Here is a 12089-nt window from a genome sequence, read left to right on the forward strand (position 1 = left end):
TGAAAGGTCTCTAGCTACCTCACAGAGTTCTGTGAGCGCTAAGGTGCTGGGAGCCCTAGCTGTGGAGAAGCAGGATGCTCCAAGGCAGAGAAAGAGTCAGATGGTAGATACTGCCTGCTTCCTACAAGCAAATAATCAAAGGATAGAGACAAATAAAATTTGATTTAATTCTTTTTAAGGCTAAAGGAAGGTATAATGGTAATTGTTTAAATGTTCTTAAGTATACATGGAATAAAGAAATCCAGGCCTTTGATTTTAAATGTAGGAAATAAAAGCAAGGTGGGAGAATAGAAAGAATGAGAAAAATGTGTTTAATAAAAAAATTTAAAATCTATGGCCGAGCAGCTCTTGGAATCTTCATACATGATCTGCCCAGGATTTTTGGGATTACTCAGCCTAGTATAACAAAATTAGAGTCTGGAAATAGGCTTATACAGTAAGTAAAGGGGAATTTAATTAAAGTTAAATACATAGATGAATACATACTTTGAGGTTTGATCTTAAATTGTATGTCAAAAATCAGGGGTATAGTATGTGGCTCATCCTAGCCTTGAACTCTAAGTCAAATGCTGACCATCTTCTCCCTCACCTTGCTTCTTGCTACTGGTGGCTCTGTCCTTTTTTGTTTGTTTTGTTGTTCGTTTGTTTGTTTTTTCAAGACAGAATTTTTCTATGTAGTTCAGGTTATCCTGGAACTCACTCTGTTGATCAGGCTGGCCTCAAACTCAGAAATCCACCTGCCTCTGCCTACAAAGTTCCAGGATTAAAGGTGTGTGCCACCACTGCTGGCAGCTCTGTCATTTTTAAAAAGCCACCTTATCGTGACCTCAATAAAGACATAATGGTTACATGAGAATATAACTTGAGTTTTTTAATTAATTACCTGATATTGACACTAATATCTGCCATGAGGTTTAGATTTTTGGTTGTACATGGTAGGACCCAATTGTAATCATAACATTTAAGAAGGAGAAGCCAGAGGATCAATGCAAGTTGGAGGCTATCATGGTAGCTAATTAATGAGACAGTTTCAAAAAAAAACAAAACAAAACAAAAAAATAGGTTAGATGATGTAGCTCAGGGGTGAAACCACTAGTTATCAAGCCTGATGACCTAAGTTTAGTTCCTAGAATCAATGTGATGGAAGAAAAGGACTGAGTCTCAAAGATTCTGACTTCCACATGCACACACTGAAACCACACACACACACACACACACACACACACACACACACACACAAATTCTGGGTCTGAGATCACACAAATAATGAGGCACAGACCACCAAAATCCAAAGTCAAACAAAAGCATCCTTTATTAATCAAGGGAAACAGATCTAGCTGGACTAGAGACACAGTCAGGCTCGGGAGCTGAAGCTATGATCCCAAAAAGTGGCTCACAGACCTTTTAAAGCAGAAAACCACAAACAGGTATGAAGGGAAAGATTAAGGTGAGGGGGTCTAGGCAACCTTTATCATGATTGGTGTGGTTAGGGGGCTTTCCAGAGGTCCTGGTTCCTGATTATTCCATGGTGACCTCGGCTATCCCAGGGAAAGAAGGTTGGCAACTGTTTCAGGCTCTTGGAGGAAAGGCAAGATGTTCCTACCCTTTCCCTGATTGGTAGACTCTAGTCTTAGAACATTTGTGGTTTTTCTTGGCATTGGGACCATGCAAAATGGAGGACAGACTTCAAGATGGAGTGAGTTAGGCCAAGTAAGTTTAACCCAGTCTCACACACACACGCGCACACACACACACACACACACACACACACTCTATTGAGACAATAAGATAAACAGAATAATTTTTAAAATTTGATTTACTTCTTGGTAGTCAAAGTTCCAGCTTCTGTTCTGGTTGATGGTATCAATATAAATTCCATGTGTCACTACCAAAAAGTTTCAGTTTCACTCGACAAGGCATAAGACAGCACTGGAAACTTTAACAACAGCAACAACAATAACAAAAAAATTTTTTGTTCCATGTGCTTGTATATTTCTCCCCCACGAAAATGGGTGGAGATGACATTTTAACAACTAAATGCTTAGCTGTTAAACATTTCTAATTTTGCTTCCGTGCTCATACCAGTTTTTAAAAAACATTGCCACAATATGTGCTTTAATTATTTCATCCTTGTCACGCTGATCATATTACGTATTTAAGTGACCCTTTTTCCCATTAGCCTCAAGAAGGACCGGAGTCTGGGTCTGCAGTTCTGAGAACGGAACGCGGGGCTCCCGGAGAACGTCAGATTACAAGTAAAGACCTGCCTGTTCCCTTGGTGTATTTCGCCTCAGGCTGACTACAGGTGTGGTGGGATGATATCTAGGAATCTTCAGTAGGCAGCTTGCAGCCAGTGCTTGTCCATTGCAAAATGGGAATAATTCGTACCTGTCTCCAAGTGGGGTAGGGAGGAGCCAAGAGATGAGTGTGAAAAGATCGCAGCAAAAATCAGTAATTCACTCATCATTTAATGGACACTTAAGCTCCTAGGCCCCCTATTACAGCGCCAAACGTGATACTTCAGCAGGTCGCAACCTTTAGGACTAGTGCTTAGGACAGGATCTGGCCCTGGGGTTGGTCTCCAGTGAAGCACGGGGAGGTGGCCTTATTAAAAATGGCGCTAGCGGCTTCGGAGGCGACTGCGGCGGCGCGGACTCTGCGTGCCCTCTGACCTGTTGGCAGCAGGCGGGGAGGGGCGCCGGGCGCCGCCATATTGGCTGTTGTCCTGTGAGGGGAGCGGCGGCAGCGGCGGCGAAGGCGCGAGAGGAGTCAGCGGGGGAGCGGCGCGAGAGGCAGCATGACTCGGAGGCGGAGCAGGCCGAGCGGCGGCGCGGGCCGGCGGGAGCGGGCACGGACTGCGGGGCTGCAGAAGCCCCAGGCGCCCGAGCCGCAGCCGCCGCCAAGCCTGGAAGCGGGAGCGGGTGCAGGGCCCTTGGAGGTGTCTGCGGAGCCGGATCGCCACGGGCCCCGAGAGGAGGACGAGCCCAAGCTGGCTCCAGGCCCTCAGGTAGGATCGAGCAAGACGACTCCGACTGCCTGGCTGCTTACACCTCCCCAGAGTGGGAGCGGGAGTGGGGCGGGATTGGGCATGGACCATGCTCTGGGTCTGGGGTCAGATCCCAAGTCCGGAGCAGAAGCTTTCAGCCCCTTTTTAGGGAATGGAAGCTGTACCCCCTCCAAAGCCAAAGCTCAGCCAACCCTCTTGCGCCCCTCCTAAAGCTACCCGTTAAACCCCTACTCCGGAGCAAAATGTTCTGACCATTTATGCTCTCTGAAATTGGCTCAGATCCTGAGACCACCGCTTAGTTCTCTGCCCTCCACTTCCCTTTGGAGCCACCTGAACCCCTGGCCCGTAAAAGATCATCATTTCAGGGCGCCGGAACCGGCAAGGCTACCGCCTCTGTGCGCCCCCTCCCCGCCCCCAGCAGCTTCATTCCTACCCCTGCACCGTCTACAGCCACTACCCTCAACAGCTGTACCTCTGCATCTGCCTTTTGGGACCTCCCTCCTTTCCCTACCCAGCAGAACAGTTGGAGTAGAGGGTCAGGGGGCCCCAAAGACTGTTAAAACAACTCCACTAAAGAGGAAACCCTTGTTCTCCTACCTCCTGTCCCATAAGGCACCCCTACTCCCACCCCCGCCAATCCACTAGGTGGGTGAATCCTGCGAGAGTAAGAGTATTCGGGAGGATTCTCGAAAGCTTCCAGCTTGCCACCTGGAAGGTCACTTTCTTTTGAGCAAAAGAGAAAACAGGAGAGGCGGGGGTGGCGTGGGCCACAGTTGCTCAGGGAGGGTTGTGGCACCTGGGGCTGGGTGGCTTGCCCTAAGCTTGCTCTGACAAAAGAGTTTTGAGTTGGTTTTTTGGCTGAGCCTGCCGAGGAAGGCAGGCCCCTGCAGGAGTCTTGGAGGGTCGGATGCAGCGCCCGGATGAGGATGAGGCGTGGCGGAAGATGCGTTTGGCTCTGCAGACACTGCATCGGGCAGCAGGGGACTCTGGGAGGCTGGTGCAGCCTGAAGGCATGGCTCTTGACAGCCTTCTAGTAGAATCTCTGGAATTGTGCATGTGAGTGGGGATGCCATTTGGGGTACCATTCCTGGAAAGCTTTCCCTGACCTACCCAGTTACACCAAGTACCTCCTCTGTGCCCACAGCCCTCTTTGCTTCCCTCTAATGGCACCTCTCCTTCTGTGATGAAACTTGTTGATGTGTCTGTCCCAAGCACCGAACTGTAAACACCAGGGGCTAGGAGGATGCCATTTTTGTACTCCTCCATACCTATCCCAGGCTTTGTCTTTACAGAGAAGTAACCAGGTGAATGAAGGAGAGATTGAATCAGGCCAGAACCTGTGCTTAGTGAAACCCACTTTTGATGCTGGTCTCCTTTGTCTTGTATCACCGTGGAAGGATTTTTAATTAATGTAAAGGTCTCACTGCTTGACTGTCAGAAGCACGTCGTTCGTCCCACCTTGCAGCCTAGGCTGTCACAGGTTGGGCTGGACTCCTGCTGGGTCTTGAGTTCAAACCAAATGTTGCTTCCCCTTCTAATCTGTTTTGACCCCCACCAAGATTGTTGTTATCTAGAAGAGAGCCATGGAGCTAGCTGTCTGTTGTCCTCTTCCTTTCCCATTCAGACATACAATCTCTGGGTCCCCTGTCACATAGAGAGCCCAGAAAGTTTGCATGGTGTCTTAACCACTCACTTTCATTGAAATACAAGTATCCCCAAAATTAGAGCTTTCATTAGTTCCTCTGATCCACATTTTTATAGATTCTTGTCTATGCTACTGCTTGGCCTAGGAATTCATTCTTTTGTTCATGCCGAGGTGACTAGCATGCCTTACTTCTAACCTTTCCACCTCCCCTGTATTCTCCTTAGCATCTAGCACTAATTTGATGCATTAACCACTAATACAGTTGTTTGTCTGCTTTTCCATATAAACCGAAGAATGCAGGAGCCTTGTTAACTGGTCGCCAGATCCCTGTCCTAGTGATTAACAGATATTAGTAAACAAACTAGAGGATATAACTACAATTACCCTGTTCTCAGATGGGGAAACAGAAACCCAGGGCAATTAAACATTTACACAAATGACTCCCACTCATAAATATGAGGCAAAAAAAAAAAAAATCTAATCAAATAAAAATTCACTCTTACACACACAAGGGAACTGAAATATCAGCTCTGAATGGGCCCTACTTTTTGCTGAGGACAAAAATGAGATTCAAGAAACAGCTTTTTGTGCTTGGGTCAAAACCTGGTGTCGGAGTAGAGGTTGGTCATTGCTCTGTCCAGTGTCATATCTTTCTTGAGGATCTTGGTTTGTAACCCTGCCCCCTCACTTTTGTCTGGATAGAATAGATAAGGAAGGTGAAATTCAATGTTAATGTTAACCTGCTGAACCAAGTCTATGTGTGGCACATAAGACCGCATTCAGCCCACAGACTTATTCTAAGATTCAAAACTCATACACTGTCTTATTTTTGTTTTTAATCTTAATGTGAGCTGGTATTTCGAAGCAACTGTGTAGCAAGGGGTGGTAGTTTGTGCCTGTGATTCTATTTTAGCACCCAGGAAGCTGAGGAAGGAGGACAGCTTTGAATTCAAAGGTAGTCCGCACTACATAGCAAGTTACAGGCCAGCCTCGACTCCATCACTCATTTTAATAACAATAGGAAAAAATGAAGTAAAGAGTGTTTCATGCCTGCACTTGTTCCTCTTAGAACCCTAAAGTCTTGCTGATGCTGACCCCATGGTTCTGTAAGAGTCATCCTGAGCACTTGAGAGGCAGGTAACCTTGCTCTAGCCTGGTGGTTCTCTCTGGAGCTCTTAGCTCGCTTGTGTAACCTGGACACTTTTGGATACAATCTCTTAAGATTATTTGGGATACCAAAAGGCCTTTCAAGTTGTTCTAGCCACTAAATCTGGTCTATTCACCCAAATTCTCCAACCGTCTTTTACTTCAAGATAAAGCTTAAACAGGTACTGTTTTACTAGCAAAAGATAGTAGAAAGGCAGAGGTGGGTCAACTCACACAACCTCATAGCAGTCCACGGAGGCATTGGGAACAAATTGACAGACTTGAGTTTATCTCCCCATCTTTCCTCCTGCTTTGTGTCTCAGATCCCGCTTCTTTCCCTATTTGAGCCACATCAACAGGAGACTGTGAAGCAGCCTAGGATTCAGAGTCTCTTGGTGGCAGGAGTTGTGTTGCGTAGTCAAAGCCAGCCTTACCTATTACTACCAGCTGATTTTAGATCAAATCATTCAGCTTGCAGCCTGTGTGTGTGCTGAGAACCCAGGAGGCTTGCTAAGGAAACTGGGGTGCTTGGCAATGAGGTCATCCTTTCCCTCTCATCTCTACAGAATCTCCTGCGACAATCCAGTTTAGTGTAAAGAGCCTCCAGAGACCTGGTTCTTCCAGTGCTAAGAGTAAATCTGTTCCCTTGAGGAACTGGCTAAGGTGATCAGTCAGTACCGTTATTGAAACCATTTCATTATGTTTAATTCACTCAGCAAGCTTCAAAATGATCTTTAACCAGGGCCTTTGTTTGAGGTACACAGAAGATGAAGGTAGTTCCTGTCCTCAGACCTTCGTCTGCTGGCTCATGCCTGTGCTACTTTCATGGCTAGTGGGAGGAAATGATCTGAGGGGCCATCTGCCTGGAACCACCTAGTTCTTTTTCTGTGCCAGAAAGGACTCTGCAAAAATGCCAATGACATATTGATGATAAGGAGTTTAAAGTTTTTAGTTTCCTTAAGATGTCTTAGAGTTATTAGCTTAATGTCTAATAATAGATGGATGATTATAATCATAACACTTTTACTTTACCTAGAAATTTTTAGAGTGGGGACCATTTTAATTAAGTCACTTTAAGGGTATATACTATGTGTGATCTTTATTGCTCAGTACATGGCTGTTGGATACCTCATGGTGCTGACTCACTGGTACTTAGGCAGGTATGACATACACACACCGTCATACCCAGTGTCCACTTGCCTAGCATTCATTTGTTCTACCAACACTAAGGGAGCCCTTAATGTCAGACCCTGGACTAGCTGCAAAAGGAGAAGTGAATGAAACCTGGTTCTTGTCCTTAGGGAGCTAATATGGTACAACAAATCCTGCATCCTCTTACTGGCTTTTGGGAGTGTTTATCCCTCCATGGTTTGTTTACTGCTTTATAAAATGACAGTGAGTCCAGGCTTACTTGGTTAATGTTAGGGACCAACAAGTCATACATGTCAAGCGCTTAGCATGATGGTAGCTATAATTGTTGGTGCTTGCTGCTTTGGATACCCAAACTCGGGGAAAGCTGAGGCAGAGAAGCTTCTCAGAGTCTAGTTGTAATGGTAAAATAACTCCAGAAAGTAAGGTAGAGAAGGAAAGTAGTGTTTACAACATCAATTCTCAGCTTTACTGTTGTGACCTTTGATACAGTTCCTCATGTGTAGTGACCCCCAACCATAACATTATTTTGCTACTACTTCATAACTGTAATTTTCTTCAGTTATGAATCATAATGTAAATGTCTGATAGAAGAGCCCTGTGAAAGGGTACCTAAGGGCCAGGACCTACATGTTGAGAACCACTGGTCTTCAGAGAAGGGATGAGCAGGGAGAAGTGAGGCTGTGCTCCACTGCAGGTGGTTTGGGCAGTTGAGGAAACAAGGGATGGTGTGATGGTGTGAAGTAGGGGTCATATGGTACGGTCAACCCTGTGTGATACAGTGTGAGAACGTAAATCTGTGGGAGAGGCGGCTGGATTGCTCTCTCTATTCCATGTGCCTCACCCCAGCCTAACTAATGGCCACATACTTTGTTCAACTAGGGTTGGAGCCCACCCAAGATAGATCCATTTCTAGATTCTTGTAGGTGGTTTTGAGTGTGGCTGCATCTGGGAGCTGCTAACTTGAGGAAGTCTAGCATTGTGTTTTGTTTTGTTTTAAGGTGCTAGAGTCCAAGGATAAAGCTCAATGGTAGAAAATTTGTATAAGGTTTAAGGCCTTGGGTTTGATTCCTAGCATCAAGTAAAAAACAAAAACAGGTTGGAGAATTGGCACAGATTTAAGAGCACTGGCTGCTCTTCCAGAGGATCTAGGTTCAATTCCCAGCAACCACATAGTGGATCACACACTGTCTGTAATACCAGTTCTGGGGGATCCAACACCTTCTTTTGGCCTCTATGGGCACCAGACATGCATGCAGGCAAAACATTCATACACTTAAAATTTAAAACAACAACAATAAAACCCAAAAAGTTTGCCTTCCTCCACTTCTTCAGTTAACTATTTTTTTAAAAGATGTATTTATTATATATATATATACACACTGTCTCTGCCTTCAGACACACCACAAGAGGGCATCAGATCTCATTACAGATGGTTGTGAGCCACCATGTGGTTGCTGGGATTTGAACTCAGGACCTTGAGAAGAGCAGTCAGTGAGTGCTCTTAACCACTGAGCCATCTCTCCAACCCCTGAGTTGACTATTTAACTGCCAGTCTTCTGTTGTACATTAGCCTGTGTGTCTCTGCTGAATGATTAGAATACAGTGATTCTAATTAAAGACAGGACACTGTCTGTCTTTGGAAGTACTGTAGAGATAATAGATTTAGACAATTAAGGTATGTGAAACAGGGCTATGCATGGTGGTGCATGCCTGTAATTCCAGTATTTGAGACAGAGGTGGGTAATCTTTATGATTTTGAAGCCAGCCAGGTCTAACATAGTGAATTCCAGGCTGGCCAGGGTTACATAGTACTACCCCATTTTTTTCTTTTGTTTGTTTGTTGAAGTTAGGTGATCACTCTGTTCATTCTGACTAAGAACTTGGAGGATTTATAACTGGGGAAAGAGGTATTTAATGGTCCTTCATGGGCAGGTAAGACCTAAGGAAAGACAAGCTTGTATTCTAGGAAGGGTCTGAGTTTGCACCTTTTATATCCTTATTTTCCAAATTATCCATTAGCAGAGTAGCAAGAGGAACATGCTGCAGTTTTATAATCTGCCTGCCTTCCCTTTATCCTCTACCCAAAGCTCATGGCTCCCTTTTTGGTTTACCCCATTAGAATGAAAGAAGTAGGTATCTTTATTCTGAAAGGGGCTATGGGAAAACTAAGGCAGAAAGCAAGGGCCAGAGGAGCTGCTAACTGAAGATCCTTATTAGGAAACAAGGGCCATGTTGTATAACATGGGGGTTCAAAGATGCCTTTAGTTCTTTGTCCTGTGCTTCAAGTAATACATTTGGTTTGGGCAAGTCTCACTTAGTAAGTTTCCCTATCATTTCTTCCAGGGCAGAAGAGGAAAGAAACTAACGGGTATTGCGCACCTACTGTGTGCCAGACCCAGGCCAGGTACTTTACATAATTTATTTCCTTCTGTCCTCACAACTCTGTGAAGTATGGTGTTATTCCCATTTCATAAATCGAGAAACCTGAGACTCAGAATTTGAGTAATACTTAAAATACTGAAAATGGCAGAACAAGGATTTGAACTTAGAACAATGTCTCCAAAGTTCATGCTCTTTTCCCAGTGAGAGACCTGTCCTGGAGTTAAAAGCAGTAGAGCAGCAGTTGGCCCAAGCATTTGGGTAAATGAGCAGCTTGGGATCCTTTGGCTGCTTGTACTGAAGCAAATTGAGTGTGTTGGTTAGGCTTGTGGGATCATTAGGATCAGCCAGTCTCAGTGCATCATCCTTACTCAGCTTAAACGACCAAAGGATGTTCTCTACCAACTGGCCTTAAAAAGGGAAGCAGTTTTCTGCCTACTGGAAGGGCCATGAGTGAGTGAGAATTGCAGAAAAAGTTCTAAACCACTGAGGTAGGATTGGTCAGCTCCTAGAGCATCCCTGCAGTTCTGATTTCTAACAGTCTGAGAGGCTTAGTTCTGACTGCCTTCTCACCAGAGCCATGTCTTCACAGAGCAGGACAGGAAAGGGATGGGTTTTGCTGTTTTAAATTCTATTCCTGATGTTAAGTTAACTGAGACACTGGGCCATAAGGGCTTTAAAATTTCATTTATTTAATGAACACCTGCTATGTGACAGGCAACAAGCCATGCTTGTTTCTGAACATATGTAAATGATCAGCAGCCACTCCATGCCTCAGAGAGCTACGATCTGCCAGGAATATGGCACAATGTGACAGTTGTCACACTAGAAGAATTACTTTAACTTAGAAAGTTCAGACCTTTGGCTAGGATCTTATGGGGTACTAGGAATTTACCACAGAGTTGTCCAGTGTGTGGAACAATGGTGAACATAAGAAACTGTAGCTGCTGTAGTCATTTACTTTGCCTGGGTGTCAGGGACGCTCTTGGAGTTTAGTATCTTGAGAGGATAGTACTCTCATGGGCTATTTCAGAATAGAATTTGGAACCTGTTGCAGAGCAGCTGGCTAGATACAGCATGTGTCTTGGGAAATCTGGTACAAACATCCATGAACTCTTGGGACTGAGAGGAACTCCTGGGAGGAGACTAGGCTAAATGTTGAAATGTTAGTTCAGCTTCAGAATAGATCTTGGCACCTGTCTGGTTGGCTGATCAGGGTTATTCTCTGACACTTGACAAACTGGACAAAAAAGCCAATGAAAAAAGTTGAGTCATGCCCCAAAAACTGCCCAGACACATCACAAGCTATGTAATTGTTGATAAGATTTATTGCCTAGCATACAATAGACCCGGGGTTTGATCTTCAGGACTGGAAAGAAGACTAATAATGTTTAAGTCAGCACATTAATATAAATCAAAATCCTTATTAAAAATAATTATGTGGGGGACCCATGAGATGGCCCTGTAGGTAAAGGTTCTTGCTGACCTAATGACACTAGGATCTACATGATGGAAGGAGAGGAGACTCCTGAAGTTGTCCTGGTGTTCACATATATGTATGGTGTGTTTGCTCCTGTGCATGAATGCATGCATATTCATACTCACAATAATAAGAAAGAAATGTGCCGTTTTAAAATTAATAATTATATATAATATATAATTTTATATATTAAGATAGGAGAATGATCCTGTTTTCATATTTGCAGATTTTTTAATAGAGTAAAGCTGGGGGAGGAGGCATGCTCTGTAAGCATAAGGATCATAGTTTAGCTCCTCAGCGCTCAAGTAAAAAGAAAGCTAGTATGGTTTTGTATACCTGTAAACCAGTATGGAGCTGGGATGGTACATGTGAAAATGAGAGGCTAGTTGAGGTTTACTGGCCCACCAGCCAGCCTAGCCAAAAATGATGAGCTCCAGGTTCAGATTGGAGAGACCCAGTCTCTAGGAAATAAGGCAGAGAGTGATAGAGGAAGGCACCCAGCATCCTCCTCTGGCCTCCACATGCAGTCCTGGGTACAGGCACCTATATGTACAGGTTACACACACCCTGCTCACCCTGCACAAAGCCATGACCTCAATGTTAATCTTTGTACTTATTTTACATTAAACATCTATCTGAGCCTAGCATGGTTGTGCATACCTTTAATCTCAGAAGCAGGCAGATCTCTGAGTTCAAGCCAGCCTGGTCTACTTAGCAAGTCCCAGGCCAACCAAAGCTATGCAGTAAGACCCTACCTCCAAACAAAAGTAAAAACAAAATCTGATTTGCATCTAGCACTGCAGTTGGATTCCTCACAAATGTATAATTCTGTGAAATCATGCTTTACAGTCATTTTGGAAGTAGATTTTATTTATCATGCCAAAAAAATATTTGTTAATAACATGGTTTCCTCTGTCAAGTATTTAGACACTCTGAAACTCATGGGGGAAGTGATACAAACTTTCCCAAATTCTAAGTTTTTATTTTGATTCTCACTCTGTAGCCCAGCCTGGTCACAAACTCATGGTAATCCTCCTACCTCAGCTTCCTGAAGTGCTGAGATTAGAAGTATGAGTCACCGTATCCAACTTCAAAATGTGAATTTTTGATCAGAAGCTTGAAGAAAACTGTCATTTTTCTTGAAGTAATAGGCTTATTTTGTTTATTTATTTTTTTGAGAAAATGTCTGTTAATATTCTTGTCTAAAAAATAAAGACATTCTTTCAAGGTAAAACTGGTATTGCATGGAATTTAAGAAAGAAAAGAAAGAAAGGAAGGGA

The 12089-nt window shown here is 44.1% G+C and overlaps 1 protein-coding gene across 6 annotated transcripts in view; it reads left to right on the forward strand.

Moving 5' to 3' along the window:
* Positions 1-2731: 2731 nt before the first annotated feature.
* Positions 2732-12089, forward strand: part of FAM193B (family with sequence similarity 193 member B) — a 32554-nt gene continuing 23196 nt past the window's right edge. For 2 of the 6 annotated variants that reach the window (XM_080934014.1, XM_080934016.1), the window contains exon 1: positions 2732-3007. In XM_080934014.1, coding sequence (XP_080790140.1) covers positions 2798-3007 — 210 coding nt within the window. In that variant the 5' untranslated portion in view covers positions 2732-2797. Of the gene's footprint in view, positions 3008-3220; positions 4064-9299; positions 9355-12089 lie in introns of those variants that run through there. The other 4 variants (XM_080934015.1, XM_080934019.1, XM_080934017.1 and 1 more) reach the window with 3 other exon arrangements.

The sequence above is a fragment of the Micromys minutus genome (assembly GCF_963924665.1).
Source record: "Micromys minutus genome assembly, chromosome: 1".
NCBI lineage: Eukaryota > Metazoa > Chordata > Mammalia > Rodentia > Muridae > Micromys > Micromys minutus.